Here is a 21,285-nt window from a genome sequence, read left to right on the forward strand (position 1 = left end):
GTGGTCTAGTAGGGACATGGCAGGGTACTTTGTTGAGTGCATCAATTTCCTACTGTCTAATATCACTGCGTAGTAGAAATGTGCATGGGCTCGGGCTGGCCAAAGTGCAAATATGGCTAAGGTGCGCTAGGCATCTTGAAAGCAAGCAGGAAGTGTTTTTCTGCACCCTCCCCATGCAAGAGCGTCTACGTTCTCTTCCAACATTAATTCTCATGAACAAATCTTTGCTAGCCATCAATGACAATACACAAGGCTGCTTGTGGACTGCTCAGTTATAACTTTCACATCTCTCACTTCACTAACACCAGCGCAGATGTTTAGGTATCCGTTTCAAGATTCTCGCCATCCTGTCAACTCTCCCACGTGTCTGTTATTTGTGACTTGCTCCTGGCTTTGACACAGCCACAGTGGAAGCGGGACATATCGACTACTCAAAGAATCTGGTGCTCTAGTTGCCCGTTTCCTACTCATACGATGCAGCAGCTGTTCCTTGCCGCCACCATGAAAGGCACACTGTGAGTGAGACGAGCTCGCACAGCACTTGGATACAGAATTATCTATTTGCTCACAATTTGATCTAGGACAGTTTTGAAGAAGCAAGAGACACCATATACCCAAAACTTGCCAAGGAAGTATTAGTCGTTCCAGCCACTATTTAGAGCAGTAAAAGGAACTTCAGTGCTGCCGGGTTCATAATGTAAGACTGCTGCACATACCTGATGACTTCATCAATGCATAACTTGCTGTTTTTGCATAATAAACTAGAATGAGACTTCACGTATGCACTGTGCCTCATTCCACAGATTTGTAATCTTCAGCGTGACAGCTGAAAACTTAAAAACCTTAAACTTATCCCCGTGAAATTTTTTCTTTCTGTAGTGTCACTTCACAGTTGGGCTGGGTGAGAATTGGACCTCAAGCTTGAGCACACGGTCGAGCCGGGCTCAGACCTCAAGTTTGAGCAAAAGGTTGGACCAGACCGAGCCTCTTGTTGGTAGCACAGGCCTCGGGCTGCGCACAGGCTGAAAATTTCGGCTTGCTCACACCTTTACTGTGTAGTAACTTGGCTACAACTTGCAATTGAGGTACCTTGTTTGCGCTCTTTCTGTCCTTTTCGTTTGGCAGTCTATGTATCTGTAGCCAGTAAACACTCTTATTACTATAAGAGAAAACAATGACTAAACCCAGGAGTATAGTTTTCCAGCAGCAGCTGTCACTAATGCCAGAAAAGGAAACAGCTGCGTGCCACAGTTAGTAATTGGGGAAAACTGACAAATTTGCAATGACTAGGAAAGCACACATTGCAATGTTTTTGAAAGCAAACACTTTACTGAGGCCTCTCATTTCTGTACTTCATCTCTCCTTGTACACAGAAAATGTTCGCTGCATCAGCATGGAACTCATATAAAAAGAGTCGCTATTCACAGCAACTTTTGAATTAGAAAATGCACCACTGGTACAAGCATATAACAAACACCGAACAGCAGTCTCGATCAGCTACATCTTCTGTTTTACTTGCTTCAAACACTCGAGAACACTTGCGGAGATGTCGAAATGCACACTTGCTACAAAATTATTTTTTCTCGGCAGAGTCCTTCGTAGTTATCTTGCAGCATTGTGGGATGCTGGGGGCACCTCGCTGATTGAACTGGGTGCCACGCATGCACGTACATACATGTACGGCAGAGGAGATTGTAAGAACATAAAGGCTAAGCAACACCACACAATCACTTCCCAATGCGCTGCACAATCCAGTCCTGTTGACACAGTGGGCACCGATTATTCTTCTTGACCCACAGAGACATGCAGCAGTTGTGGAACGAGTGGTTGCATTCACCCCACACCACTGAAAAACAAGAAGCAGTTGTTTGCAGTTGTTTGCAGCTGTTCTTCCATAACCAGGCATGCACACTTATCTGGCACATGATGCAAACGCACTGCACCCATAAAGAAAATACACTGTGTACATGAGTGTGTGAAAAAAGTTAAAGACCACGAACAAAAGCATGGTGTGCATGTGGTAGAAGAGCACTACTTCAGAGCAAAGGTATGCACTGTGCTTGTTGAGTTGGCCGCTGTCTTATTACACTGGACAGCACAGCAGCAGTGATGGCAGGCGTGCACAGAGTAGGCAGATATCTCATGAATGTTGTCTTTCTCCAGCTTTTCTTTTAGTTCTATCTAGGCCAACGTACGTAGCTGCAAGCATAACTGCACATACCGTATTTTCACGATTATAAGCATCCCCACTTCAGAAAAAAAAATTTGGGGGAAAAAGTTTGCATGCGACTGTTAGCACCCCCTTTTTTGTGAGGAACAAAACCGTAGACAAGGCTGCCAGCGCGCCTGCTCACTCAGTCGATCCGGAGCAGTTTGAGGTGCGACACTATCTCCAGCTTCTTGTGTAGCTGCATTTGAACCCTACACGACAGCTGCAGGCACAGGAGGGCAAAAGCAGGCCAAGAGTGACCCCGATTACTCTATCACCTTGCTGTCACATGGACCTTGAATCCGCGGCAATTCGGCTGATCTGAGCAGGTTTCGCAGGCATCATGGGCCCACGTTGGTTTGTTTAGTATCAGCTGTTTGGCATCCGTAACAAAAGTCGGAATGAGTTTGAAGAGGGCTGTCACAGCTTAAACTTCAAGCGCACTTCAATCGCGTTTGCGGAAGATGTCAGCCTATCAATGTGAAAACAAGGGGGTGGGGTATTCTAGATTTTTCGAATCTAAGAGGGGGCACTCAGAATCGAGCAAATACGGTATACTATGCGCAGTCAAAAGTTGACAATTCCCATCAGCCCACGTGCCAATAACAAACGTTATAGAAATACAAAACACACAACATTGCACATAAAAACATGGCCTAGGTTTTGCAAATTGATTATTAACTGTCAGATCATGCTCAGTCAGACCTAACCAGAAAAAGTGAATCAGCAAAGAATTACATTTGCCTTTGCATAAAACAGTGCCAGGAAAGCCTGCTTATGTGCTCTGCACAGCTGAGGAGTTTCTTGTACTGGATTTGCCCTACACAACAAGGCAATGAAGTTTCTTGTAGCGAAAGCTACACTAGGCTAATCAGCGGCACATTTTGAGCAAGCGTCACTAGTCAATACTTCGAGTGAGCCGTAACCATGGCAACTATAAAGAATAAGAAGGGAAGAGAGAAGATGGAGGAGGAGAAAAAGCCGGTCAAATAGAGCAAGAAGATTTGGAAGATGGCAAGAAGGAGCTGAAGGAGAAGAAGACGAAGGGAATAGAGAGAAGCCTGTCAAATGGAGCAAGAAGATGCGCCGAATTGCCAATCACACTTTACGGCTTGCAACCAGCGTATCGGCGACGAGAACATTTGAGTCGAACTTTGTGCATAATCTTTGGTAGCTTTCGCTACGCTATCGAGGCTTAACCAAGTTGAGCCGCCATCAATTTTTTTTCTCAGCCGTGCGATGAGGCTCTTATAGCAGACCTTAAGCTCTAAATCTAAACGTTCTAAATCTGAGCTAGGTAAGATGAACCCTTGCTTTGCCTAGAAATATTTCAGTCTTTAGGTGTGCCGGTATACGACTGAAAAGCAAACCTGCTGCCTGGTCACTTCTGGCAAAGATGGTACACATGCACTTCACGTGTCATAGTAGTTTTCTGCAAAGATTTGAAAAGCTGCATGGGCTTCTGAATTGGATCATGTACTGTGCAAATATAAGCTTAACTTCTAAACCTCAAATGCCTTTCTACGGGCACAGCAGCAATGGCTACAAATGTTGGCTTGCTCGGTGCAATGAAATTTCATTAAGCACATGAGAATGATATACTTGACAGACCGCTGACATAGTTTGGGTTTTGTTTTCATTGGATTGCAGCTGTACTTGTGCCTTGTTACGTCTCTTAACAAGTCACGTGCCCTGCGTCCTTGAATAAAGGGTCTTCGTTGTTTGGTGTTTAAGATATGTTCAGTGTGGTTTACTCAGGCCACCATCGGCTACTGGTAACCAAGCAGCAAACGCTTAGCACACGGGTCTCTTTAATCGCGAAACCGCGCGATATTTCGAGGCTACCTGCGTCGCATCACACTATCACAGTATGGGCGGCACCCATATTCCACCAAGATATCGATTTCACCGAAATGTTTCACCGGCTACTTGTTAAAGAAAAAAAAAAAAAAAAAGAGAAGAGAGATGGTTAAATTCTTAAGCCGCGGAAACGTCAGCTTCTTTCAGTAACAGAATCGTTGGTGGACAGTGCAGATGCACGACGCGTTTGTCAGATGCGAGGTGCTGCTCCTGATAATGTTTTCACTACGATAGTTCGAACTCGCCGCCACAAGAGTACAATGCTCAAACTGCTGCACGCTCAATCGAATTTTAATTTAACTTTCATTTTCATTTAATTTTCATTTAATAGACTGAATAACACTGACAGCGATGGAGAAGCAGGGACTCACCTACGCAATCGTCCTGCTTGTTTTCGTGTTGACACCGTAAGCAGGCATCTAGGAACGAAAGACAAGTGAAAACAAAGCCGCAAGAGCAGAAACAAACAGAAGGTATGTGTGGTGCGTTCAACGCTAACTCTGTGCTCGTACGGCGCCAGCGTTTTAAAGCGCTAAACAGTCGCGCTACATTATAACGCTGAGCTCAAGTGACGGTGCAACAAAGCGAGATGCGCGGAGAAGCGGTTGAGCAACAACGCTAAGAAACTCTACTTACCCATCACTTGAACTCGACATATCGCACATGTATCACACTCTACGTCCCAACTCCACATCGCCACGGCGTTCCATTTTTTAAGGACGAACATTTTGTCTGGTTTTTGCCCGTTAATATCCCCATCCTTGTCGATGTCATCTTCGTCTGCCATTTTTTGAAGACAGCTGTCTGTTACTGACTAAATACAGCGTCAGTTGCGCATATGTCTGCCTTTATAACAGAACGTAATATCTTGCGTACACGGTAATATTTTAAAAAGACTTCATGCTGCAAAATTTATAAAATTTTACCCCAAATGCTACGCATATAAATAATGGAAGGGTTACTAAACTTAGGCTTCGCTTTATTTGCCTTATGGAATACATTCTTATCCTCCTCTCCTACTGCTTCGTTCCGTCGCACCGTGCTGTGGTTATATATATGAGAATAAGCACAAGCGACATTTCCGATGGCAACTTGTTTCGGTTGTATTCGCCGGTGCTTTAACGCTGGAGGTTTCACTAGTGGGAACTCCCAGGCAAACCGTCTACCCACAGTAGTCCTGGACATGCTTCATATGGGTATGCACATCTTGATACCGCTCTCGTAAAACTCTACGATTGTTAGCGTGGGACGCGGCATCTGCAAGCTTCCGACCTTCCTCTCTCATCTGTTAATTTACTTTCGCTTCCTTCCGCTGATTAGAAGCTTCAGCCGCAGCCAGCGTTTTCTCAGACTTCGGATTGTTTGCTGGTCGCATATATCTGATGTGACGGCATATTTGTTTGCATAATCTGCATCACGTTCTGGTACGGGCCTTCCTTTCGAATGAGGTGGAATTTGCCAGCAGTTATTGCCCTCAAGTACATTACTCCGTCGGGAGTAAACTTCGCGCCCAGCGTGAAGGGGTGTGTATATGTAGTACTTCCTCAGATACGTACTCACTTCGCTCCGCGCGGAAATCTAATGGACTGCTGGTTCATGATGTTGCCCTTAAAATATATACATTGGATGCATGAATTATCGGATGTATGTACAATTTCACGATTGTCCACGTTTTTGAGACTGAAAACGTGACTGCTTGCGCTTAACAACGCATGTAAAAGCCGTTGTCTGAATAACCAGAAATGCAGTTTTACAGGCAAGGAGAAAAATCATCAGGATATATTAATGCATGTTCCTGTCTAAATGAATAATATAAGAATTGTCGTCTTATATAAATCATTGCAAATCCTGAAATAATTAAAATAACACAACTTCAGGGTGACCAAGAACTCAAAATAAAGGTTGATATATATTGGATCACCTCCTCAGTATTTAATTTTTGGGAGATGAGAACGGATAATAGGTCTTAATTTCTATAAGAGTTTGAATTCGAATAGGATTAGGACAACCCGATACATTAGTTGGAAGCGACCAAATTTACAGTGCTATCGTAACCGCCCATACATTTATTATAATTTTCTTCATAGAGATGTATTTGTGTTGACATGTAATAAAGCATTCTAGAATGCAGTCTATATTTGGCATTGACAGTTCTAGCAGGAAAGCGGCAGTAGAGTACTGAGCTGGAGTGGTGTGCTAGAAAAAGTAAAATCAACACGTTTGCTGAACTTCCATGCTTTGCAAGTTTCTCTAGATTGCAAGCAGCAATAAATGGGTGCTTCATTCTTGTCATGGCTGATCCTTATGATGTTCTGTTTGCAGGGCAAGATGTTGTGATTGTGAAGAATGGACAGAGGATCTGTGGCAGTGGAGCAGCACTAGCCAATGCACCCCTGGTTCAAAACAAGTCCTACTTTGAAGTCAAGGTTCAGCAGGCTGGTAAGGAGAAGTGCTTTCAGCATTATATTACATAAATTACTTTTCATTGCTCAAACTGCAATCCTCTCCCACTTGGGCAGTGTTGCTGCCTGCAGTATTTGCAAATAAATTAGTAAACAAAAATAAAGCTTGCTCAGGCTGCACAAGTGAGGTATTTTTGTTGATATATAACGCACATTGTGTATGTGACACATTACATGGTTTGGGATGGAGCAAAGAAACAAGGCCATTATACCAGCATCTTAATTTATGACAGTAACATTGTGTAATCAAACTGGTCCTGGGACGGGAAGAAGTTATTGCTGTATCCATAAACTGAGGCAGAAGTGCCTACTGCAGCTGCAGATGCCCAGGTTCTGTCTGAGGCCCTCAATTAAAGACCACTGGGATATCCAGGATGCTGGTAATCCAGTGTTCATAGTTTTCCTCTTTCCCTCTCAACCTGCTGCATCTCTCTCAAGTTGCATCTCTCTTCTGCTTCAGTATTGCTAACAAAGCAAGTGACAGCTATTCAGATAAAGATGTGTACCCTATGCACAATTTCATAAAGGGATGGAGGGCCCTGCCGTATTGCAGCGCTGGGCTGCTCCCATAGCACAGGAAAGAGATGACGATTGCCCCCCTTAACAGTCTGTCCCGCTGTGGTGTGGTGGTGCAGTGGTTAGGGCACTCAACTACTGTGCCCAAGGATGCGGGATAGAATCCCGGCCACGGCAGCCGCTTTTCGATGGAAGTAAAAAGCAAGGTGCCCGTGTGCTGTGCGATGTCAGTGCACATTAAAGAACCCCAGGTGGTCGAAATTTCCGGAGCCCTTCACTATGGCGCCTCTCAGAGCCTGAGTCACTTTGGGACGTTAAACCCACAAACCAAACCAAACCTTAACAGCCCAGTCAAACCAGTTTCTCCGCGGGTCGTGAAATGGTCTATAGTATGTCTGTCTTGCTTCTAAGGAAAAAGATTATTGAAGGAAAATTAGCCACATTGTCTTTTTCCATTTGAAAATTCATTTGGATATCTTGCCGAAAACATACATGATTTTATATTTTTTCCAAGCCAGATTTATGTACTGAGGGTCAACAGTTGAGCCTGTGGCCAAAGATGACTCTTTCTTTCTACCCCCCCCCCCCCCCCCCCCCTTCCTTTTTTTGGTGTCTGTCTTTTATCAGGCTTGTGGGGAGTGGGAGTGGCCACACAGAAGACAGACCTGAACAGGGTGCCACTTGGCCAAGACCTGGAGAGCTGTGTCCTCACCAGCGATTCCACCGTGGTGTGCAACAAGGAAGTTCTCCACAAGCTACAGCAGACAATACAGGAAGGCGACGTCATAGTAAGCATTGTTTGTTGAGGTCTCATGCAAGATTTTGCATGCTTTTTCCCTCCGCTGTATCACAGTGGGCTTATGTGCATTGTTTCAGATGAATGCCATTGCATTTAATTTAAATTTTCTATTCCCTGAGGCGATTTCATCTGCTCAGACAGTCTTATCAGGCACTGTTTTTATTATTTTCAGATATTCTTTTCAGACTAGGGTACGCTTAGGTCTTTAAAATCCTTAAATAGACTTTATTTTAAAAAAACTTTCTTTAGAAATTGCAATCGAGTTGGTTTACCTCTAAATCGCAAAGCTACATGGCAACTAGAAGCGCTCTTCAGATGGTAGAATTGAAGACAGAGGACAGACATAACGCGAAGCGGCAACCCAGGATCCAGCCATATTAGGATCTTGGGTGGCCCACTTTCCGTCATAAATTCGTCAAGATGTGCTTGCGCTTCCGTTGCCCCTGTTTCCTGTTTTTTCTTCTTCTTTGTCTTTTCTTACTCTCCTAGACTGCACGCAACTTTAACAAGCAAACTACTGCGAGTGAATTGGTTTTGAAGCTGAACTCCTGGAGTGCCCATTGTTTCCTTTAGAATCTTTTGGAAACTCTCCCTTTCTTCCACTGGTACATCCGAGGGGTGCCCTCCTATATTTAACGCCAGTAACACTAGTCCTAAGTCATTGTGTGCAGTCGATGTCATGACACAAATATGCACAACACAAATATGTCATGTCAGGTGGAAAATGCAAGTTTCAGCCTACCTGACTTGAGCGTGTGGTTTTTTATGGTGAGTGGATGAGAGCAGAATTGACTGATCTGAAATAGAGCAAAGTGCGCGTTGAGAGGACGACTTTTGTGGTGGCAGCAGGTGATTTGCCACTGTTGGGTCACCCTGGAAAGCTTGAAAGCATATCTCCAGGTCAGGGGCATTTGGAAACTGCTACGGCATTGGAAATTTTATACATGCTGTAAAAGAATTGCCCAGAATGTGTCTGCAAGATTAGGAGAATGTCTGCAGAAAGTCAGCAGGCACGTCTTAAAGGAAGGCACTGGAGCTCGAGTACTTGTAAAAAAAAATTAACTGCAAAAACTCCGATCTCTACAGCAGTAACCAGCATTCTATGTGAGGACGCTGAGATTGAAAATGACACAACTCTCCTGGGCAAGGTTAACAGTTTCTGCCAAAAGACTAGAGAAAGCGAAGAAGAGATGGTGGACGGGAAGAAGGGAATCAAATCTAAGCAAAGGTCAAATTATTCTTTATGTGTACAATCCAAAGAGAGTTCTTTCCCTTCTTGATAATTATATTATTATTATTGAAAGTGTAAAACCTCGAAGTTTCACACCTTCAGCTGAGATTGAAGCGTCAGTCATTTGCAACATTTTATCAACTGAAGGCTACCCAGAATTTTTTCAATGGTGCATGTGTGAGTGAGCACAGTGCTAATCACTACAAAAAAAAAAAAAAATCTCATTACAACTATGCTGTTTGGAATGGAATTTTATTTGCTTGTGCTGCCTTCTAGGGAATCACGTATGACCACCTAGAGCTCAACTTTTACCTTAATGGGACAGACTTGCACATTCCTGTGACCGGTGTCAAAGGAGAAGTCTTTCCTGTTCTCTATGGTGAGTTTCTTATCATTGCTGGAAGCGAATAAAACCAACACTGTTTTTCCTTTTTTTTTCCCTCATCCCCAGAGAAGTACTAATAACATAGGGACTGCTTTATTACAATTATGTTTTTGATAGTGTTCCAGTTCCTTTGACTTAAACCCCACAAACCAAACCAAGCCTTTGATTTTAAATTCATGAGATAAAAAAATTTTATGCACTTTATGCCCATTTATTTGTCTCAAAAACACTCTGGGTACATTTGATTTTGCACTCCCCCACTACTTACTGAAAAGTCTTTCTGGGTACATTTGATTTTGCACTCCCCCACTACTTACTGAAAAGTCTTGGCTTCCTCTTTGACAGGAACTAGTGTGATGGTCACATGACCTTGTGCTCCCTCCAACCATACCACGCGCGTTTATCTTTTGGCATAGATGTAATGCCAAACACACAGATAACAGATGCGCAAATCACTAGGTGCTTTTTACCAACAAAGCATGACATGCCTAAATGCAAAGTGTTTTACAGAACTCAGTTTGGCAGGGTTTGCATGCTGTTTCTGCTTGCAAAGTTCCTCCAGGGATCCAGCTCACTGCATTCATTAGCATACGAAAGCGTATGAAAAAGCATTTACAACAAACATTAGCTGCTTCAGCGCAGAACGGTTCGCTTGTGACACTATCAACCCTGCGCACTGAAAAAAATCGCGGAATAGATGAACTTCTGGACTGCATTAACAAACAGTCCATGCTTGGCTCTGGTTGCTTCCGTGTGTAGTGAAATTCAAGGCAAGAAGGCAAATGTGTAAAATTCAAACGTCTATGGAGCTTGTGTCACTGTTTAATGCACAATATCGTCTGCAGGAAGATGAAAAGTACTCGGAATGCCTCTCAGGAATTCTCTGGCTCATGAGAAAAATAGAGTAGTTTGTAACTGTGCTTACATACTTAGCTGCATTCAAATTTCACATTAGGGAGTACCATAATCGTCTCTAGAATTTATTCCCCTTTTCTTATCAGAACCTTGGTCATTTTAAAATCTGTCTTGCTATTTACTGCTTATTTGATTGCTTCCACACATTCTTGTAGTCATAGGCGACAGATGCGAAACGACCACCTAAATGCTCGATGCTGCTTATAGTGGACATTTAACTCTTCCGTTGTTCCAAAGTTGGATCAGAGAAGAAAAACAAACTGAGGCAGCATAACCAACCTTGTTGGAGCACTGCACTTACCACCAACTGTTCTGATGAGCAAATTTGGTTTATTGTTTTGAGAGGATGGGAGTAGGTTCTTGCCATCCCAACTCCCAAGCAGTTCTGGCTCGGTTTATGCGCCTTAGGCACGCAGCATTTTGCCCTTATGCTCATCTTTTTTTTTTTTTTTTTCTGCTCTCAGTTGATGACGGAGCCATCCTGGATGCGGTGTTCTCTTCGTTCTTCCACACTCCGCCACTGGGCTTTGAGCAGATCATGATGGAACAGTCTTTACTGTGAAGACCGTGCAAACCACTTACTTCTCCATTGCAGTGGACTGCACTCACTGTCTTGTGGGGCAGTCTCGTCGTCAGTGCTGTCCTTCAGTGCACGCAAAGCTCTCCACCACGAGCTGTCAATCACAGCCGCCATGGCCACCTCTGCAAAGTCACTTTCTGGCCCGTTCCATGTTGCCATACAGCCATACAGCCATTCAATGCGACAGTTTATGTTGCGCAGTTCAGACGTGCGCATTATGCTTGTTTAATGCCCATGTCAGGTGAGCTCAATCGTGCACGCCCATGTCAAAGTACTGAGCCCTGATCAAAATGAAACTGAAAACTGGGCACATGAATCCGTTACACCGGAATACTGCAGTTGGCTATACAAGAAGAGAAATTTAGGATTGAGACCTCACAGTGATTGTTAAGTTCATGCTGTTAGCTACCATTTTGTGAAGTTTATTTATTCAGTGTTTGATGCTGCCTGCGGCTGAAGGCCCCACAAGACACCGGATGAAGTACGACAGGAGCATTGAGAGTGTTCTGTATGCATTGGAAGCTTTTTTTTTTGGTGTGTACAAGGATAGTAAGCCCCCTTTTTGGGGCATCCTTGGTTTCACAAGATGTACAGTTGTAGTAAACCTTTGTGTATATTGCTTGTAATATACTTCAACTATAATTTATACTACTGCGCAAGCTGAGGAAGTCTCGACACGAATAATAAAGCCGAGATGCTGAGATTCTGCTTTTTGATGTGCGCAACTGTGGCAGCAATCTCCCTCTGTGCTTGCCTTTGTCATGTGGAGCTAGATGTACAACATCGTACCAATCACTAGATTGCAGGCAAGACCCATTGTCACCTTTGCTGTCACTTCACTAAATTTATTGCTTGTGCAGAGACAAAATATTGCTTAGGACCAATGCAAGCATCCTGTAGCTTATAATAGTGCACTTGATTTAGCAGTACAAGTGTGTATAGGCAAGCATACATCACATGGCGTTGGCCTTGAGCTGTTTGGGTACAGTATGTCAAAACTCACTTGGCTATACTGCTATATGGGCAGAAAGAAACAAAAAGCCTGCTTCCATCTTTTTGTGGACTCAAGAACCAGTGCTGTAAAGGCGTGAACAATCTGTACAAACACAAGGCATCTCGTGCATCTACAAATTGATACCAACGTCACATTAAGACACAAAAATGTTGGTCATATTGCCTTGTTCAGATTGGGTTGTTTATAGTGAGAACTCACGAGTTCCTTGTTATGGGTTTATTAAAGATGGCAGGTACTGAAATGTTCTCATTATGCAACAGTGGCATCATTGCAGAGAGTATGCCTTTGTTTTGTTTTGCTTTTTTTTTTTTTTTATAGCTTTCTGCTTCAGCTCCAAGCTCTGCTGCAAAGCTAACAATCGTAAGGCAGCAGCTTACAGTCGAAGGAATATTAAACGCGGCCCTGTACCAGTTATGTGGCAGCCATTTCGTGCTGTTGTAGACATTAGCCAGTGGTGGTGTCACCAGGGCAATGCTCTTTTTGCCACAAGTGCAGCTCTTGAAGGAGCCCTGAAACACTCATTCTTGACAGTGCAGGCTTCTTGGCTACTGGAAATCGCACAGCCAGCACAAAGGGTACACAAGTTTTGCTCTAACCATGCACGACTGCGCTGCTTCTCTTTTGTGTTCTTTCAAGAACATACTCTCTTAATAGTGTTGAACGTTGAGCTAGTTGGTCACACATCTCTTGGAAGAAGGCAGCAGTTTTTTAAGCCAGACTGAGAGGCTTCTGGAGGCAGGGTATCCCGAGTATTTACTGTGTAGCATAATAGAAAGAAATAAGTGGTCAGTGGTACCATATGTTCATGGCTTGACCCACAATTTGATGAAGATTGGTCACAGATACGGCATCCGGGTTATTCAAACGGCACCAAACAGAGCAAAAGGGATGTGTGTGCGGGTGAACAACCAGGACTTCTAGATGCAAAACTTCTAGGTACTCCAATTGTGTTCAGGGGGTTGTTTACCAGATTCTCTTGCATTGTGGAAAGAAATATATTGGACAGACTGGAATATGTATCAATGATAGGATTAGAGAGCACGCTACAGCAATATCGGAGAAGTCTGGCACTAATCTCGCGGTGCACTGCAAAGACTGCATTGTTTGTAGAGACCAAAAATTTCCAGCTGACCTTCACAATGTTAAGTTTTTGAAAACTATTAAGGAGGGAAAGTTTTGAAGCAGGTGAGATCAGGGACTCGGGGGACCAATGTGTCAGTATGCCTTTAGTGGTATTGTTGAAGAAGGAATTGGAATTTCTGTGCATACCAGCAGGACGTTAAAGGTAAGGAAGAAGTGGCTACAGACGTGAAGGGAGAAGTGCGGGTTCTAGTCAAGTGCAGCATTGTCGTCACGTTTGTGTGTGCTTATGTTTTGTGTTGCCTGCTTTGCTGCCTTCTTCCAAGAGATGCTCTATTACTCAGCCAGCAACGGCATGTTAATTCCAGTTGCGAATTACAAGCCACAAAAGACAGTGGGCAATTGAAAGAAAAGGTGGCCGGGAATTGTTTCGGAAGGTCTTTTGCTGCTGCTAATATAGGCAGACCTATTAAAGCCCCAGCTAGTTATTTGCATATTTTTCGCCATGTGCTTGTAGCAGATATGAAATAAATGGGTGAATACTGATGGACTGGCAAGATGGTAGTGCAGGACAGTCCAGCTGATATGAATTGAGCAGTCTTTTCAATGTTTTTTATCTTGCTATGTTTACTGCAGGCATATTTTTGAACATTTGCAAGCAATCGTGCTTGAAACGGGGAGCTGTTAACCAGTTACTTTATACAAGTGTGTAATTGACACCTTCAAAAACAAAGCTGCAGCCACATATTTGAAAGGTTGAACTGAATGATTAGTGCTTGGTGGTTCCCAAAGATTAACAAAATCATGATGCCATGCATGACCATGCTACAAATGTTTGTTTTGGGATGATTATAAGTGTTTCCTAGCAAGAGAAATGTGTGGGCACAAACTTGAGGGTCACTGCACAACATGCTAGCGTGCAGAATCCCTCTCCCGGCAGCAAACTTCACGGCTGCAGATGGGCGATAAAGCGTCTACAAACGATTCCCTTGCACGGGACTGAGTAAAGTGACGAAGGAACAACACGTGACTCGACTCAAATCTGTGCTCAAATCTTCATTGGCTGGTCTCTTATTGCATATCAAGATCTCTGTGGTGATGGTCAGACATGCTACCTGTAGCCCACTTGATGAGATTTGTATGGGAATTTATAGTAATTATGTCTGGTTTCTCACACAATGTGGTATTTTGCTGTGGTATGTTGCCTGAGCACGTGGGACATAAGAGGTACAAATTAGGTTTGGTTTGGTTTATGGGGTTCAACGTCCCAAAGTGACTGAGGCTATGAGAGACTCCGTAGTGGAGGGCTCTCAAAATTTCTGCTATCTGGGGATCTTTTTCTTTTACGTGCACTGACATCGCACAGAACATGGGTGGCTTGCTTTTTGCCTCCACTGGAATGCATCCACCGTGACCGGGGTTCGATCCTGCACCCTTGGGAACAGTAGTCGAGCGCTCTAACAACTGCGCGACAACGGTGGGCACAAATTAGGGGATCAATGATTAGGGAGTAGCAAAGTGCATGTACACAAACAAAGATCCCTGAAGGTAGCCACAGAAGAGATCCACAAACACTTTCATCTTACCCTTATATTTGTGTCCCCCAAATTCTCCCCTTTGGACGGGGAAAAAAAGGAGGGTATATGATTTGCCAAAATCGAAGCTAGACTAAGACAGGTGAAGCTGTGCGATGCTTTAGTTGCAGTGTGCTTTTAGAAACAATGCTTAGGAACTACCACAGTAAAACAAAACTGAATGAGTGACCCTCTAAAGTAAGGTATGGTGCTTACACCAGTACTGCGCTGTAGACAAGATTTACATAATGAACAAAGCATTACACATCAATGGCAATTTTCACATTTTTAATGCTTCGTCAGGAAAGGCAACACTGATGGACTGGATGAAATGTTAGTCAAGACCAAGAAAAAGATGAAGAATGAGAAGATAAAGCAAGGAAACAAAAGCTCTGGCAGCTGGGAAATGATTGCAAAATGTGCTCCCTTTGTGGACAAACCCAACCATGCTGAACAACAAAGACGGGAGCAGAAAGGCATGAAGGAAGAATAAAAGGTGTACAGTTGCAAGTGTTTGGCATAAACGCATGACAATTAATAATTCTGAAGCAACACAGCAATGGAAAAGTTACAAGTCTGGGAAGAAGTGCAACAGTTGTGGAGAGCGGGTCTAACACTGCAGTGGCACCTGTGTACGAGACTGGTACAACTTCAGACTGCGACGGTACAATTCCAAGTCCACATTTGGAGCCGATTCGGAAGAACTTCGCTCGTACACCTGCGAAGACAGCAAAGGCAGATCACTACTAAGCCTTGTTTCACTTCTAGTCCTTTCATCTTGCTCTGGCTTGGGCAGCCAATGCACCACTCGCTGCACGAGACAAGCAAAGCAAGGAAACTCCTCGCTCTCCAAACCTGCAACTTGTTAATCATTGTCATTGCCATCAGCTAAAGGTATTTCCCATATCGCTGTAACTATTGATACTCGTTTCTGACAAGGGCAACTCATAAAACGCATACTCTAGATTTAGTGCAAAAGCACTAGTACTTTACTACAATGCCTAGCCAGCTTGGTATTCCCAGCAGTATCACCAACTTATGTGTGACCAATTCATGGTCAATGAAGCAAGCATTGTGATCTCATGATTCACCATTAACATGGGAGGGTGAAATCGGAAGTAGCCTTCCAGGACCCTTGGGTCCCAAGTTAGACATGCTGCGCATATAAAGCCACGCAGGGATGTTCATATAGTGTGGTTAAAGCGGGGCCTTATACTATCTGAGTTGCCCCTGTAAAATAGTTTTTGATTGCACATATTCTATCTAGTTTATTTTTCTGCCGACAAAGTGTGAACAGTAGAAGAGAAGACTGATGTCCAAACATGATGGAGAAGCCTACTATAGATTTGCTTGCATTAAAACATAGCAAGCAGTGCTCCTGACTGCATTCTAATTGGTTCGGTTCAGAGGGTTTAATGTCCCAAAGCAATTCAGGCTAGGAATGCCGTATTGGAGGGCTCTGTAAAATTCGACCACCTGGGGTTCTTTAATGTGCACTGCAGCACATAGCACATAAGCACCTAGCTTTTCGCATTCATCCAAAAGTGGCCGCCGTGGCTGGTACCCGAGCCCGCATCTTCAGGTTCAGCAGTCAAGTGCTGTAACCACTGAACCATCGCAGCAGGACTAAGTGTTCTAAATGTTTTTATGCTGTATTCATAGTATGATCATTTTCAGGTTTTTTTTTTTTCTTCACAAATTGAGCTTAGAAATGCCTCTGAAAATAAATTTTCAAGCAAAATGTTGTCAAATCTAGATTCTCACATCAAAACGAGCCAAATCCAAAGTTTAATAGCTGATATTATGTAAGTTATTTGTATACAATTTCATTAAATATCTGTGTTCCGCTTCTCTAAAGCGAAAGTTCTGAAACTTGGTTCCGTGGGCTGCTTTAGCGGGTTCCGCGAACTCCCACTGATTTTCGTGATTATGTGTGCAGCCTAGTAAGTCTAGTAAGTCTAGCCTTGGCCAAGCGTGTGAATTGTATACAATTTCATTAAATATCTGTGTTCCATTTCTCTAAAGCAAAAGTTCTAAAACTTGGTTCCGCGGGCTGCTTTTGCATGTTCCGCGAACTCCCACTGATTCTCGTGATTATGTGCGCAGCCTAGTAAGTCTAGCCTTGGCCAAGCGTGTGAATTGGATCTGGACTGTTGTCTTATGATTAGTTTTCTGTATTCTAGTTCTCAATTTAGAGGGCTGGGTACTATAGATTTTCTTGCATTAAAACATAGCAAGCAGTGCTCCTGACTGCATTCTAATTGGTTCGGTTCAGAGGGTTTAATGTCCCAAAGCAATTCAGGCTAGGAATGCCAAGTGGATGACCCTGTACGTAAGTCGTCGGTATGAGTCCCGGAATCCCTATCGCAAGCTCGCCTCCCACTCGACTAAATGGGAAGTGAAACGGTACAATGCCATCTTGAACGCTGCACAAAGAATTGTTGCGTCGCAATTTTGATATGAAATCCCGTGCATAATTTGCTTCTGGGTTACGGCAGTGCCTCTTCGAGTGAATGAGCGGTACACGCTTCGAGTAAAAACCACTCCATTCATACTATCAGTTTGTGCACGTGGACACAGGCTCCACATCAATATGTGAAGCCTCTCGCCAACTGAGGAGGGTAAAATCCCCCAAAGTGACCGCTGGGGCTCAAATGGCAGAGGAGAAATATGGTGGCGCACCTTGCAGAGTGCTCGCCGCAACATGAGATCCCGGCGCGCTGAGAGGGCGCGACAGTAGCGTCCGCACGAGTCCAATACCAGGTTCCGTTGCCGCCGTGCCGCCACAGCTGCTGCGTGAAAGCTAGCCGTCAGGTGCTCCAGATAGAAACCGCCCTCTACTTGCGTCACACCATCTCCTCCTCCTCCTGCGCTCGTGTCTCCTCCTCCTTCTGCACAAAGTTCAAGGCACTTGAGAAATGGCTATGGATCCCCACCGACACGGGAGTCTGATGACACGCTTACTGCAAAGTCCTCCTAATTTAAAAAAAACAGACAAGGCACAAGACTATCTCGTTTCTCAGTGGACGCCACCTGTCAAAGAAGGAACGAGATGCCCTTGAGTGCTATATGTCTTTCCTCCAAATTGTTTCATGCCGACATCCACTCTTAGCGGCAAGACCAATAATTGTTTTCTGCTCACCTTTGTCCAATGTATATCTTCAAAATGCTCCGAAAAGGTCCTATATTCTTCTAGACAGCAGAATTAAACCTTTTTTGCTTTCTTTTTGCTTCCATGGATAGTGTAACAACACCTTACCTCCAAATTATTACTATAATTTCTGAGCTATGTATGTCATAGACAGTATATTGCGCACTACTGTAGAATAGTTTATGGCAAATATGGCCCCCAGATGTATGGGAAGGCATATTTTCCATTTTAACACTTCTGCATCATAGTAAAAAGTAGGGATACATAAATATTCAAAGCTTCGAGTCGTACGAGTTGCACGTGTTTTATGTTTACAACATGTTCGATTCTAGGAATGGTATTGGGAAAATACCGTATTATTTGGTAGCAACCAGCTGCACACCTACTTTCAAAAATCCAACAGTGGCATAAACCAAAATATCTGGACAAATTATCCAAAGACGGAGCTTAAGGTGTCAACTAACAGCACAAAAGCATTGTCGTTGATATCTTCTTAATCAGATGGGCAACTCCGCAATGCAAAATTCTGCGAGTGGGCTTTCTAACACAGAACACGTGATGAATATGAGACGGCTGATCACCCACTCACTTTCAGCAATCATAACACAACAATGAACTGTTTTTCGCTACATCTTCCATAATGTGTACATATTTAATGTTCACGCCTAATGACACTTATCCTGCCACCTTCACAACTGCACTAGCAAGAGCTCTGTTGGCTTGTTTTAGTGAACTGTGATATGCAGGAAAGCTCCCCTGGTGAAAGTTCGCATGGGGCGCTGCCAAGGAGGCTCAGTCAAGGAGTTACAGAGTGGACCAGAAACTGTGTTATAGAATCTGTCTATACTGCATCATGCATTTCTACCCACACATCTCTGACATACAAGCTTGACGATGACAGGAAGGACCCCGTCGCCAGGCCAAAAAATAGCCTGAACGCCTACTTTCAATTGCTATTTCAAAGCCCTGTGAGAGACAGGCCAGTGCAGTCTGCGCAAGTGGACTGTACAGCAAGGTAGACATTATGTACACGATAGACCTCAGTGGTGAAATGGACTAAACTAAAATGCCAGCTAAAATAGACTAAATGAACTTTTTACTTTTGATTTCAAGGCCCAAATTCATATTGAGAACTTTAACGCTCTCAACACAGTTGAGTCCAGGTTTTAAATTTTCTTTATCGGCAATGAATTTTGAAATGGTTAACGTCAAAAACACGAATTTTTTTCAGCTCACAAAGTTGTCTTCTCGCCATGCACATATTTAAAATGGAGTCGCTAGTCATAGTAATGTGCCGGAAATCAAGTTAACTGCTTTTAAGGCATAAAAAAGACAAATGGCGTACATATTAACTGTATTAGCAATGCAAGCAAGACCATTTTTAATATGTGCGTTGTGGGAAGCCAACTTTCCAAGCTAAAAAATGTGTTAAATATTTCTAACAGAATTGCCAAAAAAACATAAAAACGAGACTTTTATGCCGACAGCCTTCAAATTTTTAAAATAATGTTAGTAAACTTATTTAATTAGTTAAACCAGCATTTTTGCATGTTATACTAGGTTTAGCCACGTCAAACTTGTGCAAATTTTTTCTTCTCATATGTATTCAATCTGTGCTCAAAAGTTTCAATACCGCACACTCCTAATAAAAAGTATGAGTAAAAAAAAAAACTGCATACGTATGAAAAAGTGACAGAGCTTTCATGTTTTTGCATACTTTCAGTGTTGCCACGTCTCTGTTGCTACATTTAAGACAATGCAGTGCCTTAGTGCATTTAAGTGTGAAGTAATATACAAAGCCAAAGCTAAAAATATTGAGTAGATAGAACAGTTCTTGCTTTGTTGCACAGATATCACAGCCATTTCAAATGCAAACCACTTAGTGTGTTTGGAATTTATTTGCACATCTCTCAAATATACACATGAATTCATAAATCTTGCTGTGCTTTCAACTATCTTTCTGCAGTTCAAAAGTAAAATCATGACTGCATCTTTTTTTAAATAGATTCATCAGAGAAGGTGTATAAATTATAGTTTGTTAACTACGGACTTTTTTTTTTTTTTAACTTCACATAGGCAGACTTCTACCACCAAAAACACAAATGTGTCTATTCCATGGTAGGAAAAGAGGCAATAAGAACTTTTGCAAGCAAACCCACATGATACACATTAATTCAGAGCACTCAGCTACAGTGTCCTTCATAGCCTGTGTGCAGCATCAATGCATCAAACTCGGCATACCATTATATTATGCACTGTCCTGTGACCATGCCATACACGACTGTACTGAATATACTGCACTCCATCATAATGTACCCTCCCAACGCAGCTCAGCCCCATCTCCGGCTTAAAGTTGCAGAGTCTGCATCAACTGGCATGCATACCTTGGCCAGCAGGTTCCTTCTTGGTCAGCTCCTTCTGGCATAAGTTGGCCAACTGCTCGGCCAACTCCTCCCCTGCCAGGTCCCTCGAGATGCCAATGCGAGCCAGCATACGGGCCCCAGTGAAGCGCTCCAAGGCCGAGTTGTACTCAGCGCTCTTGAGCACCTTGGGGCGGTCCGCCGCCAAGACTGACCAGTCAATGTCCAGCACGTCCGAGATTGCTTCTACACGCACACACACACACATTGGGCATCAGAAGCAAACAGTAACAGTAGTAGTAGAGAGGTGCGCACATATGCGTATAAATGTTTCGACTCGTAAAGCCTTGTACCGAACATTACGTCTGCAAGAGACAAACGAACATGCCTCTGCAGCTACCAGGCTCCCTCAGCATGTGACTGGCCCCAAGGCACCCGGAGCTTCTGTGACACAGGTGTGCCACTTTCCAAACCCCTGCACCTTGTTGGTCGGCGCACAAGGTCTTGTTCACACTGTTTGCCACTGCTTGTGAAGCTACATCTGTGACTAATGATAACTCGAGCGGATGGAAGCACACTCTGCAGCGCAAGTCAATTGCATCGCTATTTCATGTCAGTCCAGTGACAAGACTCGGCAGGGTGAAAGGACTGAGGGATGCAGGGAAAATGAACATGCCGAACACTACACATTTTGCACTACACATTTGCCTTATCAAACACTGCATGAAATGATACAATTTGAATACGCCATGACATCATGCAGCAGCTATGCTACTGCAAAGCACACTTTTTTTTATACTACTAACGTTACCTAAGCTTACGCAGAATGTTGGCATATTATTTTTGAATCACAGCCACAAGGTTGACATCATTGCATTCGTACTAAAAACATTTTCTTAGGTTCTTAGTTGTTTTTTTTTCACGGGCATCCAGTTCATTCTAGTGCAGCTTAGGCACACTTTTGATCAACTGGCCACTTCTGGGCTGGAAAGGCACAAGGAAATCACGAACACTCAAGAACATGCAAGCATAATGAGAAAAGGCTTGTGGAAATACTAAAGAACAGGTGATATACAAAATAACACGGGAGATGTGTCGTTTGGCTCTTGTACACTTTATTTTTTTGGTCAGGTAGCAATTGACATTGT

General features: G+C 43.4%; 3 protein-coding genes across 3 annotated transcripts in view; 1 reads left to right on the forward strand and 2 right to left on the reverse strand.

The window, feature by feature from the left end:
• Window positions 1–1,487: 1,487 nt before the first annotated feature.
• Roc2 (Regulator of cullins 2) lies at window positions 1,488–4,891 on the reverse strand. Its single transcript, XM_084594581.1, has 3 exons — window positions 4,706–4,891; window positions 4,441–4,488; window positions 1,488–1,846 (listed from the first exon to the last, which is right to left on the reverse strand). Exons 1-3 carry the CDS (start codon window positions 4,854–4,856, stop codon window positions 1,728–1,730), a joined length of 318 nt encoding a protein of 105 aa, XP_084450707.1. The 5' UTR covers window positions 4,857–4,891; the 3' UTR covers window positions 1,488–1,727.
• Window positions 4,892–5,070: 179 nt separating this feature from the next.
• Window positions 5,071–11,660, forward strand: LOC146199101 (SPRY domain-containing protein 7-like). The gene is made up of 5 exons (XM_084594580.1): window positions 5,071–5,265; window positions 6,392–6,508; window positions 7,675–7,835; window positions 9,354–9,456; window positions 10,842–11,660. The coding sequence occupies exons 1-5, from the start codon at window positions 5,154–5,156 to the stop codon at window positions 10,937–10,939; spliced, it is 591 nt and encodes a 196-aa protein (XP_084450706.1). The 5' UTR covers window positions 5,071–5,153; the 3' UTR covers window positions 10,940–11,660.
• A 596-nt stretch (window positions 11,661–12,256) lies between these two features.
• LOC146199102 (uncharacterized) overlaps window positions 12,257–21,285 on the reverse strand; it is a 62,174-nt gene continuing 53,145 nt past the window's right edge. Inside the window, exons 22-24 of the mRNA XM_084594582.1 lie at window positions 20,162–20,383; window positions 17,309–17,517; window positions 12,257–15,344 (exon numbers count right to left, since the gene is read on the reverse strand). Of these exons, the coding sequence (XP_084450708.1) occupies window positions 15,237–15,344; window positions 17,309–17,517; window positions 20,162–20,383 (539 nt within the window). The 3' untranslated portion in view covers window positions 12,257–15,236. The remainder of the gene's footprint in view (window positions 15,345–17,308; window positions 17,518–20,161; window positions 20,384–21,285) is intronic.

Source organism: Amblyomma maculatum, chromosome 2, assembly GCF_055883805.1.
Source record: "Amblyomma maculatum isolate TAMU_Amacu chromosome 2, ASM5588380v1, whole genome shotgun sequence".
In the NCBI taxonomy this organism is placed as follows: Eukaryota; Metazoa; Arthropoda; class Arachnida; order Ixodida; family Ixodidae; genus Amblyomma; species Amblyomma maculatum.

What these genes read in the sequence shown, in the direction of transcription:
- Roc2 (XM_084594581.1), bottom strand. Translation starts at nt 4,856, where the DNA reads ATGGCAGACGAAGATGACATCGACAAGGATGGGGATATTAACGGGCAA. An exon ending in ATGTCGAGTTCAAGTGATGG is followed by an intron (nt 4,489 to 4,705) that starts GTAAGTAGAGTT and finishes TTTCGTTCCTAG; the next exon opens with ATGCCTGCTTACGGTGTCAA. An exon ending in CAAGCAGGACGATTGCGTAG is followed by an intron (nt 1,847 to 4,440) that starts GTGAGTCCCTGC and finishes CTTGTTTTTCAG; the next exon opens with TGGTGTGGGGTGAATGCAAC.
- LOC146199101 (XM_084594580.1), top strand. Translation starts at nt 5,154, where the DNA reads ATGGCAACTTGTTTCGGTTGTATTCGCCGGTGCTTTAACGCTGGAGGT. An exon ending in TACAGGAAGGCGACGTCATA is followed by an intron (nt 7,836 to 9,353) that starts GTAAGCATTGTT and finishes GCTGCCTTCTAG; the next exon opens with GGAATCACGTATGACCACCT. An exon ending in AGTCTTTCCTGTTCTCTATG is followed by an intron (nt 9,457 to 10,841) that starts GTGAGTTTCTTA and finishes TTCTGCTCTCAG; the next exon opens with TTGATGACGGAGCCATCCTG.